At 23.3% G+C, this 20,081-nt stretch overlaps 1 protein-coding gene across 1 annotated transcript; it reads right to left on the minus strand.

Annotated features, from left to right (window-relative positions):
- Window positions 1-18,252: 18,252 nt before the first annotated feature.
- On the minus strand, window positions 18,253-19,827 carry HO133_000613 (uncharacterized protein; the record flags this gene model as incomplete). Its single annotated transcript, XM_037291552.1, has 4 exons — window positions 18,253-18,375; window positions 18,433-18,708; window positions 18,765-19,733; window positions 19,798-19,827. The coding sequence occupies 4 exons, from the start codon at window positions 19,825-19,827 to the stop codon at window positions 18,253-18,255; spliced, it is 1,398 nt and encodes a 465-aa protein (XP_037151914.1).
- Between the last annotated feature and the right edge of the window lie 254 nt (window positions 19,828-20,081).

Genomic DNA, 20,081 nt, shown 5'->3' on the forward strand with positions numbered 1-20,081 from the left:
AAAAGTATAATATACTCTTCTATATTATTAATTAAAAAGATCTTAATATTATATTAAATATATTTAAATTAAATTAATTATAAATATTATTAAATTTAGCGATAAAGTAATAATAATTTAAAGTTAATATTAAAAAATTATAAATTAAAAAATTAGCTAAATTTATTTAAATTATTAAATAAAAGTTAAATATATTTATAATTATATATATCGCGATAATATAAAGCGAATTAAAAAATAGATATAATTTAAAGCTTTTTTAGAAGTTATTAGAGTTTAATAATATTTTTTTTAATAAAAAAATAGAGATTTTATTTATACTTAAATAGAGAGATTATATTATTAAAATTAAAAGCGATAAAAAATCGCTATATAGCTCTTTATATAATTTATTTTAAACGAAGTTAATAAAGCTATAACGCTATTTAAAAAACTTCTTTTAAAAAAATTAAATTCGCTATTCGACTTTCTTAATTAAAGTATTAATTTTTTTTATTTCTAATAAAAAATAGAAGATTTTATTTTTATATTAATTATTAAGACTTAAACGCGATAATTATTAAAAATTAATATTTATTATTCTTAATTATTAAGACTTTAAATTACTTATATAAATTTAAGATTTTTATAAAATTAAATCTTAAGAATATTTATTATTAAATTTAAATTAAAGAAGATAATAAGTAGAAAATAGCGTTTTATAATTATTACGATTACTTTAAATATCTAATTATATCTTTTAAACTCGCTAATATATTAATAATTTTTTAAATATATATTAATAAAGCTTTTATAAATCTAGTAAATATAATATATATAATATATTTAGATAATATTCTAATTTATAATATTAATTTAGCGAAGTATTAATAATATATTAAATAAGTATTTAAGCGTTTATACTAGTTTTAATTATATATTAATTTTAAAAAATATTAATTCTATATTAAATAAGTTAAGTTTCTAAAATTTATTATATTAATTAAAGATATTATAATAAATTAAAAATATATCGCTATTATTAAAAAGTTATTAAAATTAAAAAATTATTAAGATATATAAATCTTTTTAGATTTTATTAATTTCTATTAATAATTTATCTATAACTATTTTAGTATAATAGTATTATTTATTAATTTATTTAAAAAGAGTAAGAATAATAAGAAATCTAAATTATTAGAGTAAATAAATAGCGTTAAGCTAACATTTTAATAGCTTTAAAATACTTTTATAATTACGCTATTTCTACACTATTATAATTTAAATTTAAAATTATATCTTAAAATTAATACTTTTAACTTTAATATAAAAATTATATTTTTATAATCGAATAAAAATAATTATTAATAATTAATAATATTCTAATTTAGAAAAATAATTTTTATAAAGTAAAATTATAAGACTTATAATTAAGAGTTATTTATTATTATAGCGTTTATAAAGTAATAGTATTACTATTTAGAAGATAATATATTTTATATTAAAATTCTAACGAATTATAATAATTTTAAAAACTTTATAAAGTAGAAGAAATTAAACTTTAAATAAGCTTATTAAGCGTTAAAGTTAGCTATTTATAACTTTAAGATTTTTTATTAAATAGATAAATTAAATTCTATTAACTCGCTATCGCGACGCTTTAATTATAAAAAAACTTTATTATTAAATATTAAATTACTATTAATATTATAAAATAAATTTATACTTTAAATTAGCGATAAGTAATTATAGCGACGATAGCGCTTATATTCTATATTATCGATATCTAAATAGTTATTTCTAGAAAGAAATCTAAAATTATATAAAAGATTACTTATAATATACTTTAAAGATTAATAAAAATATTAATTTGAGATTTATAAGTCTATAATAATTAAGTAAACTTTTTTTAAATTAATATTAATAAGTTAGCGATTAAGTGTTATATATATAATTAAATATAAATCTTAAATTTTAAGAAATTATTAAGATATAATAATTATCTTTATATTTCTAAAGATAAAACTTTAAGAAAAGAGCTTATTAGTAAATATTATAATAATCTATTATTTAAATACTTTAACGCTATAAAGATATATAAGCTATTTATTTATAAATATTATTAAAATAAAAGCTTAAAATAAGTTATTAACTATATTAAGATATATAATATTTATTAATAAATTAAGACTTCGCGATATCGTCTTTATAGCGAATTAAGTTCGCTTTTTATCGCTATTAAACTATAAAAGAAAATTTCTATAGACTTTATTATCGACTTATTAGCGAGTAAATATAAGTATATTATTTATAATATTATTTATAATATTATTTATAATATTATTTATAATACTATTTTAATTATAATAAATTAATTTATAAAAATAATAAGATATATTTCTATATTTATTACGATCGATATCGTTTAGCTAATAAAAATATTTTATTCTAAAATAATATATTACTATAGTATATTAAATAATATTATTAATAATAGAGACTCTATATTTATTAATAGCTTCTAATTTATTATTTACTTTTATTTTAAAATTAAGCGATATTTAAATATCGTCTTTTATTTATAAATTAATAAATAAACTAAGCGTTAAAATTAGATATTAGAATATTTCTTATATATATTTACTAATAATAAGTAAAATATTTAAATAAAATAACTATTAATAAATAGAGTTCGCTTATATAAATAATTAATATTTCTTTATTAAAATAATATTATTCTTTCTAATATATAAATATTATTCTAAAATTTATTAAGAGATTAAAAACGATTTTATTAAGAGAGAGATATTTACTATAAATAATAGAATAAAGAAATTATAAGTATTAAGAAATAAAATAATAAAATATTTTTATAGCGCTATTACGATTTAGTTTAAGTATTATAATAAAATATATTAATTTTAAAGCTATAAGATAGATAATTTAATAATATTAGTAATTAAGAATTTAAAGTAAAAATATTTAAATAAGAAGTTATTTTATAAATTTATAAGATTATTTTAAATTATAGATAAGATAGAAGCGTAGATATATTATCTACTTTTATTCTTAATATATAAAATCTATAATATCTTTTATATATTATTATTTAAGTTTTATTATAATCGTAATTATAATAATATAGTAAATATCTTTATATAAACTTTTAAGCTTATTAATAATAATAAGCTTTAAAAAATTAAAAAAATTATTAATAAAATTAAGTATAAGAAAGATGTCTAATATAAAGTTAAATAAATTAATTAAGATAAAGAGTATAATTAATAATTATTAGATAATAAACTTATTAATATTAGCGAGCTAATTTAAATCTATAAATAAATAAATAATAAGTATAAATATTAAATAATAGATAATAATAAGTCTCTTATTATTAAAGAGCTTACTTAATTATATAAATTAATAATAAATAAATAAATATAATAAAATAAGATATAAATATTAATTAGATTAGATATATTTCTAGATAATACTTATACTATATATATATTTCTCTATACTTATTATTATTAGAATATAGATTAATTAAATAATTATATTATTTAACTATCTATTAAACTTTATCAAAAAAAAAATCTATTATATTAAAGTATATATTATTAATATAAATATATTATTATCTAAAGTAGCTATTAAAGAACTATCTAAAAGCCCTATATTAGCGCTATTATTAAAAAAAAATCGCTATTTAAATATTCTCCGCTATCTTATTATTAGATTCTAAATTAAGTTTATTAATTTATTACTTTAATAAGAAAATAATTAAAGTATAATTATCGAGTTAATACTTATTAATATTTATTATATATTAATAAAGACTTTTAAGCTTCTTTTTTAATAACTTATTTATTTTCTCTAATATTGCTACGCGCTTATTTATTATTATAAATTAATCTTAAAGATTTATAATTATAATAGAGACGATTAAAGTTATTATTATTATATATTTCTATAATTTATATTATTAAATAATCTTCTTATTAAGTTTAATCTATTAATAAAATAGTTTTTAAGATTATTTAACGCGATAATAGCGCTATATTAATTTTCTTATCTACGTTTAAAGATATAAAGAGATTTTAATATAGTAATTAATATCGCGTCTTTCGACTTTATAATTATCGTAAGAGAGAGATTTATCTTAAATATATAAATCGTTATCTTAATAAAAGTAAGTTCTATATAATAAATTAAATATTAAAATTTATTAGTAATTATATATATAAAGCGATAATAATAAAAATAGTTAGAGATTAATAGTCGCGTCTATAAAACGATTATATACTTATTATTAAAATTATTATTATTATTAAAAAAGAGTATTATAAAATTATTAATTTATATATTAATATAATTAATAATAATAAAATATTTATAGTAAAGAGAGATAGATTATTAATATAATAAGATATATTATATTAATATTAATATTAATATCGATATTATAATATTAAAATAAATATTTATAAGAGAGACGTTAGAAGTTATAAAGAATAAAAATAAATAATTTAAAAAAAAAATTATATTCTCTATTATAGCGTTAATATTAGCGAATAATATTTAATAATATAAATATTAGCGATATAATAATATTTCGCTATTATCTATAAAATCGCGTTATCTAATTATTATTATTATTTTACTATTATTATTAATTAATAATTAAGAGCGTTATCGCGAACGCGTTACTCTATTAATTACTTTCTTTAAATATCTATAATAGAGATTATTACTATATTACTTCGCTATTAATTTAATACGCTATAAAAACGACATTATCTATAGAGAAATTCTTCTATTTTCTTTTACTTATTAAAGTTTTAAGAGTTTATTATAAGTTTTTAAATTAAATAAGTAAAGACCCATGAATTAAATTTATAAAGTTGAATTTTTCTAAGTTAAATCGAATTTTAGTTCTAGCTCTAAGTTAAATCGAACTCTAATCGCTTACTATACGTTTTTAATCTATATATAAATATATATATATAAAGAGAGGCGCGCTAAGATCTAATTAGAAAGGTATATTAAATATAAAGAATTAATTCATAATAATTATCTATAAAAAATAGAGAAAAACTATATTCTTATAATAAGAAGTATTAAAATATTAAAAAGAAATAGAGATAATATATTAATTAGTAATATGAATTTCATATTATCTTCTATTATAGTAAAATCTTTCGAATAATAAAATAGCTATTAGAGTAGAATATCGAACGATTTTAATTTATTTAAATATATATTATTTAATATTTCTTCTATAGAGATCTAATTAGCTATAATCGTTATAGTAAATTCTTCTCTTATAATATTATTATAATAATATACTATATTAATATAATAGAGATAATAGATTAAGTTATAATAATATTCTTCGCTTATTAAGTAATAATTTAATATAAAATCGTAGAGAGTATATAATATAGAATCTTAAAGAGCTAAGCTATAATCTTAACGATAATAATCTTATTACCGCTTAGTTTCTCCATAGTATTCTCCGCATTTACCTATTATAGTTTCTTCTCTTATAATATTTCTTCTATAGAGACTTAATTAACTATAATCGTCGTAGTAAATTCTTCTCTTATAACGTTATTATAGTAATATATTATATTAATATAATAGAAATAATAGATTAAATTATAATAATATTCTTCGCTTACTAAGTAATAATTTAATATAGAATTATAGAGAGTATATAATATAAGATCTCGAAGAGCTAAATCGTATTCTTAATAATAATAGCTTTATTATTACTTAGTTTCTTTATAATATTCTTTATAATATTCTTTATAGTATTCTTCGTATTTATCTATTATAGTTTCTTCTTTTACTTCTTAATATAATAAAAATAATAAATTAAATTATAATAGTATTCTTCGCTTACTAAGTAATAATCTAATATAAAATCGTAGAAAGTATATAATATAGAATCTTGAAGAGTTAAATCGTATTCTTAATATTAAAAGTCTTATTACCGCTTAATTTCTTCGTAGTATTCTTTATATTCGCTTACTATAGCGATTTCTCTTATATTAACTAAGTAGATTAATATAAGATTATAAAGAGTAGATCTATTATATTATTACTATTAATAACTATCTTTATAATATTCTTTATAGTATTCCCTATATTCGCCTATTATAGATTCTTCTCTTATTTAATTAAGTATAAGAGTATCGAGAGTAAATATATTTATATTAATAAAATTAGTAGAATTAATAGAATTAATAGAATTAATAAAATTAATAGAATTAATAGAATAATAAAAGAAGAATAGTTATATAATTAGATAAAAGAATTATTATTCGATCTCGAACGCGTTTAATATAACTATAATATTTAAATATTAGTTTCGCTAACTTAAAAGAAGTATATAGAAGAGAATATATCCGTTTAGACTCTTTTTAAGAGCTTTTCAACGCGTTTATAAGTAGTAATAAATAGCGATTATTAATAATAGCGAATTTATCGAGAGATAATCTAAGAGCGTTAATAGAAGCTTTAAGAGATAAATAAAAGAAGTATATATATTTAAAATATTAAGTAACCTTTAGACGAGAGATATCGAAGACGATTATATTTATATTAGTAAAATTAATATATAATAAAATAGTAAAAGAAGAATAATTATATAAATAGATAAAAGGATTATTATTCGATCTCGAATACGTCTAATATAATTACTATAACTATTATATTTAAATATTTATTTAATCTACTAATAGTAGATTAAACTTTATAATTTTTATAGCGTTAGAAAGCGTAAAGCGAGCTTTATAATTTAAGAAATTATAAAATAACTATATATATCGTAAGCTAAGTACTTTAAAGTGTAAAACTTCTATATATAAATTTTTAATAAGAGAGGCGTAAGAGGGCTATCGAGCTAACTTAGCTAATCTAATTAAAAAGCGTATAGAACTCGAATTTATAATTAACTGTATATACAAATTCAAGATTTTCAAGCTTAGTTCTATCTTATTCTATTATATATATTAATATTTATTCGTTATAGAAGCTATTAATTAGCGCTATAGAAGTATTAATATTAAACGCGTTAACTTATTATAAATTATTATTAATTAATATTATAGAAGTAATATTATTTTTAAGAATAGTATTAATATTATTATATAATATATTAATAGCGCGCCTACGGCGCGTAATAGTTAATTCTATTTTTTTATTAAAACGATATTATAATAAATTAACTCTTTTCTCTTATTTCTCTATTAGAGTTTAAAGATTTTTTAATAAGCGTTTTATTCTTACTTAAGCGCCTAAGAATTAAAGCTTAAAAGAGAAAGTAATTATTAGATTTAATACTATTATAGACCTTAACGCTATTTATATTAAAACTTCGATATTATATATATTATATTAGAGTTTCTTTTAGAATTTAATTTTAATAATATATCTTATATATCTAGAGATTTAGCGAATATAGATTTACTTCGTATATCTCGAAGTTTTAATATTTTCTAGAGATTAATTCTATAATTAAATATACTATTAAATTTTATAACGACTCTACGTCTTTTATAGTCTATATTCGCTAGTTAATCGTTATTAAATTACGCTCTTATAGTATCGTATTAATTCGAGAGATAAATAAATAATCGTTTAATAGAAGAATTATAATTATATAATTTAAAGCTAAAAATTCTATAATAGACTTTTATAAAGCTTATTTACTATACGTTTTAATACTCTTAAATCTTATTTATCTAATTTAATCTTATATTATCTTAATTTATATCGCTTTTATACTCTATTTAAAGATTAATTTAATCGCTATTACTAGCCGAAAAGATATGGGATATTTTATAAAATATTTTATATTAAGTAATATTATATCGTATTCGAGTATAGTATAAATAGAGTTAGATATTATATTATTTTTCTAGTATAAATTTAGAATCTTAACGATATATTCTACGATATAATATATCTATAGTATTATATTATGAAATAATATATATATAAGATATTTCTATTAAGATTTCTATATTTAGAAGTATAAGTAGCTATTTTAATTATTATTCTAGCTAATTATAACTACTACTATTATCTATTATAACTATTACTATTATAACTATTACTACTATAGCTATTACTATTATAACTATCTCTATTATAATTATCTCTATTATAGCTATCTCTATTATAACTATCTCTATTATAGCTATTACTATTATAACTATTACTATTATAACTATTACTATTATAACTATTATATAATAATAGACTATTTTAATAATAAATAGTAATAGTTATAATAGTAATAGCTATTAGAATATTAGATATATAATATATAGAACGAATAAATTAATTCTCTAAAACCTCTCTAGAGTTAGATTTTAAATATAATATAAAATTAGATAGCTGAAAAATATAGTAGCTAGAATACGCGAGAACTATATTTCGATAATAGATATAGTAGTAATAGATATAATAGTAATAGATATAATAGTAATAGATATAATAATAGTAGCTATTATATCGAATTTATCGAATAAATATATTTAAATATAGAAATTTCAGTCGAGATATCTTATATATATATTATTTTATAATATAATATTATAGATATATTATATCGTAGTATATATCGCTAAGATCTTATATTATATTAGATATAGAATTATATAAATCTTAATAATCTATATTATATTAGAGTATAATATAATAGATTAATATCTTATATTATACTATATCTTTTCGACTAGTAAATTCGCTATCTTTATAAATATATTTATAAACTTTAATATTAATATAAATCTTTATATTAATATAAGCGTTATATTTAATTAATAAATAGAGATTATAAAATATTATCTAATAATTCTATTTAAATTTATTATCTAATATCTTAATAGATTTATATTAATAATATATAGAATATTTAAAATCTAATTTAAAAACGATATAATCGCTAAAGTTCTTTAGAAACTATTTATTATATATATTCTTATCTAAATTTTAATAAGATAAAATAATATCTATTCTATTAATAGTATATTAATTATAATTTCTCTAAAATATATATTTAATAATAATTATATAGAGATTAAAAAATAGATTTTAATTAGAGATCTTAGTATTAATAGCGATATCTATCTTAGTAATATTAAAGAATTAATCTTTAAAATATAATATAATAAGAATATAGATATATAATAGACCTCGTTTTTAAAATTCTATAATATAGATATAGACGAAAACTCGATCTATTATCTATAAAGTTAATTAGAATTAAAACTAATTAATATTTTAATTAACTATACTTCGCTCTTATAGATATAAAGAAATTTTTTAAATAATATTATAGAGTTAATCGATAGAAATTATAATATATAAGAGATTAAATTATATTAGAAATATTCTTAAAGATTATTATTTATACTAATTATCTAATTAATATATTATTTAAAGAATTACTTTATTAGATAAAAAGAAGAAAGACTATTATATTATAATAAGAGATAAAAAAAAAATATATATCTAATATCTTTTCCTTTAAAATATTATTTATAAAGATCTTTAATTTTAATTTAAATACTTTAGTAATTAGATTAGATTAATTAATAATCTATTTATCGAGTAGAAGATTTTTAATAATCTCGATTTATTTTAAATTATAGATGAAAGTTATAAAGAGATCTAGCTAATTAAACTTAATAAATAGAATAATAATATTCTAATAAAGTTATTTTATAAATTATAAGTCTTTTTAATAAAAGAAAGAGAGAATAATATATTATTTATTAGTCTAATCGTCTATAATAGCTTTATTAATATAAATATTAATAACTACTTAATAGATATTAGTCTAAATAATCTTCTAATTTATCTTTAATTAATAAAGTTTATTACTTTTAATAGTTATATAGATATCGTAGATAAAATATTATAGTAATCTATTAGTAAAGAAGACGTAGTAAAGAAGACGATTAAACTTATTAGAATAACTTTATATTATATATCTATAAGAAGTTAGCGATTAATAGAATAGAAGAAATAAATAATATAGATCTATAATATAAGATAAGCGTTACTTATATAGAGTTATCTTAATTAATAATTTCTCTAACTTATAAGATAACTTCGCTATTTCTACTTTACTAAATAAGAAGACTCTTATCTAATATATTATCTATATTAAGTATATTATTATATTATAATTATTTATTAAATAGAAAGATAATAAGATAATATAAGAGTATATAGATTAAATACTAATATGAAATACTAAATCTCTTATTACTTTAAGTCTTTATTAATATATTTCTAATCTTAAATATATCTAATAGATTATTAATATTACTTTTTTAAATAATAGCGATCTTATTTAAAGTAAGATAATTATAGATATATAGATTATATTATTATAAGTTCTTATAAAGTAGCTTATAGTCTCTTATATTTAAATTAATCTCTAATCTTTTAAATATTAATTTAAGAATATTAATATAGAAATTAATACTTTTAAGAATTATAGCTATTTTATAATAAAGCGTTTAATTAATATAGTTATAATAGCTATATCTAGTAAAGTTAATATAAAAAACGCGATTAAAAGAAAGTTATATCGTATTATAGATTAATCTTAAATATTATTTATAATATAGATTTAATTAAAAATCGATTTTTCGCTCTTTAAAGATATTAGAGTAGATATATAAGTAGTAATTACTTTCTAGATTTTATATATATAAAAAATAACTAAATAATTAATAATAATTTACTATAAGACTATAGAGATTATATTATTATATTAAACGCTATAACGATAAAATTCTTTATAATTATTAATAAATTTTAAGATTCTTAATATTAAAGAATATAGAATTTAATTAATAATATACTCGCTAAGATTAATTAAATTATTTATACTTATTTCGACGCTCTTATAACTTTATTCTATATTATTTACTTCTTAATTAATATCTATTTTAAATATATTAACTTTAATCTTTTCGCTATTATAATATTATTCGATTATCTTATTTTTTTATAACGTTATATTATAGCTATTATAAATTTAATCTATAAAATTTAAATTATATTATATAGACTCTATAGTATATAAGTAATATATAATATAGCTAGTGAGTTTTATTAAAGGCTAAATAGAATTTAAATAAGGGCTAAAAGATAGACTAAAAAAATATAAACTATTAAAAGAGTTATTATTAAAAAAATTTATTAATAAATCTTATAGTAAAGAGTCTTTAATAACGTTTTCCTCTTATTTAAAAGCTTTTTCTTAATAATATTTAAGATTTAATACGTATTAAGAGGCTTTAAAATAAGATAATAAAGAATAGATAGAGAAGAAAAACGCGTTTTAAGAGATAGTATCGCTAGATTAAAAGATATTATCGCTAACTTAAGAGGAGTATATAAAGAAAAATATATTTATTCGAGCTCTTTTTAAGAGTTTTTTAACGCGTTTATAAGTAGTTATTACGAGCGTATTCTTAATATACTACTTAGTCCTATAGCTAGCGAGTCTTAACGAAGATATCTCCTATTATATTATATCTTCTTCTCATCTATATAATTCGATAGCCTTATTATTCTTATTCTATCTTACTTATATTAATATCGTATTTATACTAGTTCTAATATTATAATAAAGCTTCTTTATATCCCTTCGGCGAAGAGAAATTTAAATAAATATATTTAAGAATAGTAGAGTAATTAAATAGCTATCGAATATTTTACTTTTTATTTAGAGTAAGCGATTAAGCCTAATAAAGAAAACGCTAGATATTTCTATTATATAGAAGCTCTACCACATATCAAAATTATTAAATATCTATATTATTCGAAAGAATCTATATTAGATAGTTTACATTATTAACGATAATTTAATCTATTAAAAAACGAGTCCCCTATATCGAATATAAGAAATTCTTCTCCGCTCCGCAGTTACTTTATCTTTATCTATATTTAATATATTATAAATTTCGACTTAAATCTATCTATATTCAATATAAGAAATCCTTCTCCGCTTCGTAGCCGCTTCATCTTTATCTATATTTAATATATTATAAATTTCGATTCGAACTCATCTATATCTATATTAAGATATCTTTCTTTATATCGTCGATTATTTATATACTTATAGTAAACTTACTATAACGACGACGAGAATAGTCTCGAAACGATTACGATTCGATCTCTTTATTAAGTATATCGATAATATATATATAGTAAAGTCTACTATTAAATGATATTTAATATATTTAATTCTTTCGCTATCTCTCTTAAAGTAGACTTAATAATAAGAGTATAAGAGATATAGAGTAAATCTATAGTAAAGCTCTTATATTAGACTATTAATAGATATTAAAGAATAATATATATATACGTTAAATTTTCTTTAGTTCTATCGATAAACTTAATAATAAGAGTATAAGAAATATAGAATAAATCTATAATAAAGCTTTTAGGCTAGGCTGTTAATAGATATTAAAAACGAAAAAAGTAAAAAACTATAATAAGAAGACTAGATAAGAAAAAGAACTTAAAGAATCTTACTAATACGTAGATAAGATATAACTATATCTTTAGAATCTTTAAAGAATAATATAGATATAGTATAGTTAAGATTAATATACGACTTAGTAATACTACTATATCTCGATAAATCTTCTTCGATCGAGGTCTATACTAATTATAGATATTTAAAGATATAGAATAAGCGATAAGCGTATATCTTCGATCTATTAGCTATAGGAGCTATAACTATTTAAGAGAGAAGAGTAGTATTACGAGCGTACTCTTAATATATTACTTAGCCCTATAGCTAGCGAACCTTAACGAAGATATTCTCTACTATATTATATCTTCTTTTCATATATATAGTTTAATAGCCTTATTATCCTCGTTCTATCTTACTTATACTAGTATTATATCTATATTAATTCTAATAATAGTAATAAATAGTTATTAAACTCGCTTATAATCTTAATTATTAATAATAGCGAATTTATTAAAAGATAGTTTAAAGATATTAATAGAGACTCTAAGAGGTAAATAAAAGAAGTATATATATCTAAAATATTAAATAACCTTTAGACGAGAGATATCGAAGACGATTATATTTATATTAATAAAATTAATAGAATTAATAGAATAATAAAAGAAGAATAATTATATAAATAGATAGAAGAATTATTATTTAATTTCGAATATATTTAATATAACTACTATAACTATTATATTTAAATATTTATTTAATTTATTAATAGTAAGTTAAACTTTATAATTTTTATAGCGTTAGAAAGCGTAAAGTAAGCTTTATAATTTAAGAAATTATAAAGTAACTATATATATTATAAACTAAGTACTTTAAAGTATAAAACTTCTATATATAAATTTTTAATAAGAAAAATATAAAAGGGCTATCGAGCTAACTTAGTCGGTTTAATTAAAAAGCGTATAAAACTTAAATTATAATTAACTATATATATAAATTCAAGATTTTTAAGCTTAGCTCTATCTTATTCTTTTATATATACTTATAAATAGATATATATAAAGAGAGACGCGCTAAGATTTAATTAAAAAGATATATCGAGTATAAAGAATTAATTTATTATAATTATCTATAAAAAATAAAAAAATACTATATTCTTATAATAAGAAGTATTAAAATATCGAAAAGAAATAAAGATAATATATTAATTAGTAATATAAATCTTATATTATCTTCTATTATAGTAATATCTTTTAAATAATAAAATAGCTATTAGAGTAAGATATTAAATATTTTTAATTTATCTAAATATATATTATTCGATATCTCTTTTATAGAGACTTAATTAACTATAATTATTATAGTAAATTCTTCTCTTATAATATTATTATAATAATATATTATATTAATATAATAAGAATAATAAATTAAGTTATAGTAATATTCTTCGCTTATTAAGTAATAATTTAATATAAAATTATAAAGAGTATATAACGTAGAATTTTAAAGAGCTAAGTCGTATTCTTAACGATAATAATTTTATTATTACTTAGTTTCTTCGTAGTATTCTTCGTAGTATTCTCTATAGTATTTTTTATATTTATCTATTATAATTTCTTCTTTTACTTCTTCTCTTATAGAGTATTAAATTAAGTAATTAATTAAGTAAAGATTTAAGTAACTAGCTAATAATTTAATTAAGCAAATTATTAAGCTAATAAAGTAGATAGTATTAGTTAAGCGACTAGTTAAATATCGCTAGCTTAAAAAAAGTATATAGAGAAAGATAATAACTATAAATCTATTTAAGCTCTTTTTAATTTTTTAATACGTTTATAAGTAATAATAGATAGTTATTAAACTCGCTTATAGTCTTAATTACTAGTAATAGCGAATTCGTTAATAAGAGCGTTAGTAAGAGCTCTAAGAGACGAGTAAAAGAGATATATATATCTAAAGTATTTAGTAACGTTTTCGCGAGAGATATCGATAATAAATTAATATATATAAAAGAATAAGATAAAGCTAATTTAAAAAATCTTAAGTTTATATATATAGTTAATTATAAATTCGAGTTCGTTACGCTCTTTAATTAAACTCGCTAAATTAGCTCGCTAGCTCTTTTAAAACCTCTTATTAAAAAAATAGATCTACGTTATTTATATATAAAATAACTTTTTTATTTTCTATTAAAATTTTAATATTTTTTTTTAAATTATAGAACGAAATATAAACTCTAAAAAAAATCTAAATTTAGTCTTATAGTTATTAAAGCGTAAAGAATTTAAATATCGCTTATTAAAGTTCGCTCGATAGCCGAATAGCTCTAATTAAATATATTTTATTTAATTTTAGAAGAACTTTTTTTTCTCTATTAAAATTATAAGATTTTTTTTTTAAAATTATAGAATAAAATGTGAGCTTTAAATAAAAAAAGAATTACTAAATTTAGTCTTATAGATATTTAAAGATAACGAATTTAAATATCGTCTATTAAAAGTTCGCTTATTAAATTTACTCGATAGCTCTAATTAAAAAAAAAAATTATAACTTTAATTTATAGATCTTTACTCGTATATTTATATTAATAAATTAATAGAATAATAGAAAAAGAATAGTTATATAAATAGATAGAAGAATTATTATTTAATCTCGAACGCGTTTAATATAATTACTATATTTAAAAATTCTTTTAATTTACTAATAGTAGATTAAACTTTATAATTTTTATATCGTTAGAAAGCGTAAATTAAGTTTTATAATTTACGAAATTATAAAGTAATAATATCTATAAAAAGCTAATTATTTTAAAGTATAAAACTTCTATATATAAATTTTTAATAAGAGAGCTTAAAAGAGCTAGCGGGCTAACTTAGTCGGTTTAATTAAAGAATATAATAATCTTATATTTATAATTAACTATATATATAAATTTAAGATTTTTAAAATTAGCTCTATATTATTTTATTATATATATTAATATTATATATATATAATATATATAGAATAATTATTAATATTTACTTTTAGAGAATTTAAATTCTTTTATAACTCGAAATTATTATTTAAAGTTATTATTTAAAGTTATTATTTAAAGTTATTATTTAAAGTTATTATTTAAAGTTATTATTTAAAGCTATTATTTAAAGTTATTATTTAAAGTTATTATTTAAAGTTATTATTCGAAATTATTATTCGAAATTATCATTTATATCTCTACGATAATTTTAAATAAAAAAAATCGAAAATTTTAAGTTATTTAAATATTTATTAAGAATAATTATTTAGATTATTATTAGATTATTTTAAATTTAAGTTTATTATATTTATTAGCTAAATTTATATATATAGAAAATATATTTAATATAAATTAGTAATCGTTCTTTTAATAATAATTATTATTTTTAAAACTCGAATTCTTCGCTATAATAAAAATTCGCGAAGAATTCGCGCTTTATACTTTTATAAATTCAAGTAAGAGGTCAGTCGGTCATTCGCACCTGGTCTGCCCAAGTATCTGACATTGATCGTAATCCGGAAGTAGCACTGTACCGGAGTATTCTTATACTAGCCTCAGTCCGCCGCCTATGCATGGCCCATGTTATCGGCACCGACGCTTCGTCCTTTGCGAGGAGTACGTTGGCCCATTCGATAGCTTGACGTCCTTGAATGCAGACTGGGTAGGTGGTCTTGACTCTCGCAATCAATTTCGCGACATGTCCCTGCCAATCTACATGATCTCGCCTTTGAACAAGCCTCACGATGATCCGATGTCGAATATCGATCGACAAGGTTCTAGGATCCCCGGACCTGGATGCGGGTGTCGACCTAAGCAAGGGTAATAGCATGTCTGCGAGTGAGCTGTCGCAGTGGGCTTCGCAAGTGGTTTCATCATACGGAGGAGAGATGCCACTTGCCACAAGACTAGGCGCGATCCATCTGCACATGACATTCATGCGGGTCAGTTGGCCCAAGCTCTCCGTTGCTGTCGGGCTAAAGCTCATGGGTACTTAATGGCAGATGCGACCGTCAGCCGAGAGCTTTGAAAAGATTCCGGAGCTTATGAAGCCCCTACCGTCACAGCTTACAATTCCACATTTCGCAATCTTCGACTTTGTCCAATGGTAATATATGATTTCTGTTTACACTTTGAGACCCTCGTCCCCTTGTCCAGCCTTAGCAATGCACCTGACTTTTGCATTAGGCCCGCGGTTCGTAATGTTTTGATCCATGATCTAGGAAGAAGCCCATCCTTTCATTGGGTGAACGCAGTCGTGGCTGCGCTCGACTTAGCAAATGCATTCGAGCCCACCGAGATTTTTTTTCAAAAACCCACGTACATCCGAGTTTCGGCTGCAGGATTCTTTCAAACAATACCTTGGGAATCCCTGCCACTGGGTCACGGGGGCCCAGGTTGGCGAGATGCAACCAACGTTCAAGGGAAGGATTCATCTTCGGTAAAAACAAGCCGAGCATGAGGGCCGTTCAAGGAGTCGGTATGATAAAGAACGAGCAAGTTATACGCTATGCGAATTACGAATGCGCAACCGTTCAATCATTAGGGAGTCGGAAGTCGGGCGGTAAGAAGGACTCTTTATAGTAATGACCGGGGCTTGTGTAACCTTCAAGGTCGCAACGCCTATATAAGCGGCAGTAGCACTCCTCTACTCGAGGGTATATTAGTATATTGAGTTACTCGAGATCGACGCTACCGGGTGACGAATTCTATATATCCGATTCCATCTCACACAACCGTACCCACACCACCATGCAACACACCCAGGATTCGCGTACCGTAGAGACGCTACGCTAGTACATAGCTCTTCTTCCCTCCCTCCGAAGGCCAGCTACGAATATAACTGCAAACAGCAAAGTTTATATGCATAGGACATTCAATACATTGTGTACGCTGGAAGAGACGGGAGGGTGCATCCTCAGCGAAGAGCTGAAGAAATTCAAGGCCGCCGAGAAGGGAAGGAGTCTCTGGGGATATCGATTCCTATGAACAAGTATACGATCCTGGGGCAAAAGGAGAACCGTTGATTATATAAGTAATGCGACTTTGTAAGAAACCCTACCCGGAGCTCATCGCCGGTTATGATGTTGTTGGACAAAAAGATAGGGGTAGATCGCTGGTAGACCTTATACCAGAACTTTCCTGGTTCAAGAAGCGCTGCTTCGAGAATGGGGCTGACATGTACGTGTTCTTGGGCGTCCTCTTTCCTCCCGAAGCGTTCTAGCTGGAGGCTACTATTTTGGGCGTCAAAACATCTCATCGCTTTGCATATAATCATATGGAGGCTGCGGAGAAGGATGCCGGGATGTAGATATGCTGATGTGTTCATTGGCGCCCAGGAGGAGGTATGAGGTGGGGAGAATGTGGCTTGTCCCTAGAGGACAAATCTGATGTCTGAGAGAGACAGTGACAGTGCCAGATTCTAGTTGATTCGTGTCTACATTACCTATATGCCGCGCCGCAGGTGAAGGGTAAATACATACACGTTTTCAAGTAAAGTACGTCGGAGGATGATGGCGTTTTCTTCAAACCCCAAAGTCTCCGTGGGGCAATTCTTCAATGTTTATGAGCACAATTCTGATAAGACGAGTACGTATTATGTCCTATTATACACGACCAAACCTACAAGATCCGATTATCATGCGGCTCACCGGCCTCAAGTCCCACAGTGGCAATTTGTTCCGAGTCTTTGTCTATGTGAAGTTTCATATGCGTGCCATTCCTTCCCCATGACGAAGAAGCCTTAGACATTTTCCTTAGGCTCTGACTCTTCCTGAGGCTCTTTTGCCTTTGGCTTCTTGACTGAGGTCCAAGTGCATCCCAGCAGCAAGAGAAACGAGATGACCGGCGCTACGGCAGGAATATACTGTGTCGGCATTTAGCTTGGAATCTTGATATCGAGACAAGGCTTCACCAAACATACAAAGACTTGCGTTACCGCATTGCTGTATGCCTGAAGTACTGCTGTCAGGTCACCGCTACCGACCACAGACCTCACATTAGTTGCGCCGACAGACATGACATTGCTAGCAATGTCTGGCGGAACGACATGAGAAAGATTCGTGGATAGGCGGCTGTTGAAAAGAGTTTGGCCGATAGATAAAAAGATGGCACAACTGGTCGAGATGCCGAACAACAACGTTGTGGCTCCGATTGGGACGAGGTCTTGTGGAAGAGACGCCTGCATGCCGAGATGAGCCTGTAGGAAAATACTAGATTAGACGGTGTCCAAAGTAGGTCGCGGATGGGACCTACTAGATTCGAAGCAAGGGAGTACCCAATGCCGCCAAAGATTTGATAGCCAATCCAATGGCCATCAGATATGCCAGGATGGATTGTAGTCAAGAGACCACCACCGATGCACACCATTACCTCCGCGAACAATAGAAAGGGGTTCCATACTCCCAGCTGCATTACGATACCCGCGCCTATCATCGAAGCGAGGGCGTCAGAAATGACAGTAGGCAAGTACCTAATACCGCTAGCCTCTGGGCTAACTCCTAGGACAGCTTGGAACCAAATGGGTAGCCAGTAAACGATAGTCTGAAACGGTCCATTCACGAATATGGAGCTAGAGAAGATGAGCGAGGCGTTCCTATTCTTGAACAACCTCGGAGGAATCAGTGCCGTATCTTGCAGGTACAGTTGCCATGGAATGAAGGCAAGCATAGTGACGCCAAAACCGACGAAGAGGCCAATGATTACTGACGACTTCCAAGCATATGCCGTCCCACCGAATTGGAGGGCCAGGAGCAGCATTGTTATAGAGCCAGCGAATAGAACAAAGCCTAAGCCGTCTAAACCTTTAATCTTTTCCAGTAACCGGGCTTTTTCGGTTGCTGCTGCCTTGATGCGAAATAGAAACAGAATGAGCACTGCGGCGAAACCTCCGATTGGGAGATTGAGATAGAAGCACCACCGCCATGTGATATGCTCGGTAAAAGCGCCAGCAATGACGGGGCCCACGATACTAGCAATAGCAAATGTCGAGCTCATCGTCCCCGTCCAGATGGCGCGCTTGTGTAGCGGAATGATTGTCGTCAGTAGAACAAAGCCTCCGGCAAAGACCCCCGAAGCCCCGAACCCTGCTACAGCTCTTCCAGCAATAAGCGCATTCGATGTCGGTGCCAGTGCGCAAACCAAACTTCCAAGCTCAAACACTCCTAGGTAGGCCAAGTAGACCGTCCGCTTTGGAAAGAGAATGAACGTCTTACCGGCAAGAGGCTGGGTTGCGCATCTGGACGCGAATGAGTGGGATTACAGGCCAAGTGAGCGTATGAAGACTTACAATGCGATATAGAACGCTGATCCGTACCATCCTACATCTCTGATAGAGTTGAACTGAGATGTAATGATCAACAGCGGCAAGCCAATTTGGACACCGGTTTTGTTCGTCTACATGATTCGTGGTGGTGTAGTGGGGTGATATTAAAACTCAGGTAATTTAAGATACTACTAGTGTAAGGTACGATATCACGCATCATAACACGCTCATCAAGCGGCGCGCATCCGTTCCGCCTGATTTAATTCCCCGGACACTGTTTTGACTGTTTTAGGTCCGTGCGTCGAGAG

The sequence above is a fragment of the Letharia lupina genome (genome assembly GCF_014066315.1).
Source record: "Letharia lupina isolate WasteWater1 chromosome Unknown contig_11, whole genome shotgun sequence".
NCBI classification, from domain to species: Eukaryota; Fungi; Ascomycota; class Lecanoromycetes; order Lecanorales; family Parmeliaceae; genus Letharia; species Letharia lupina.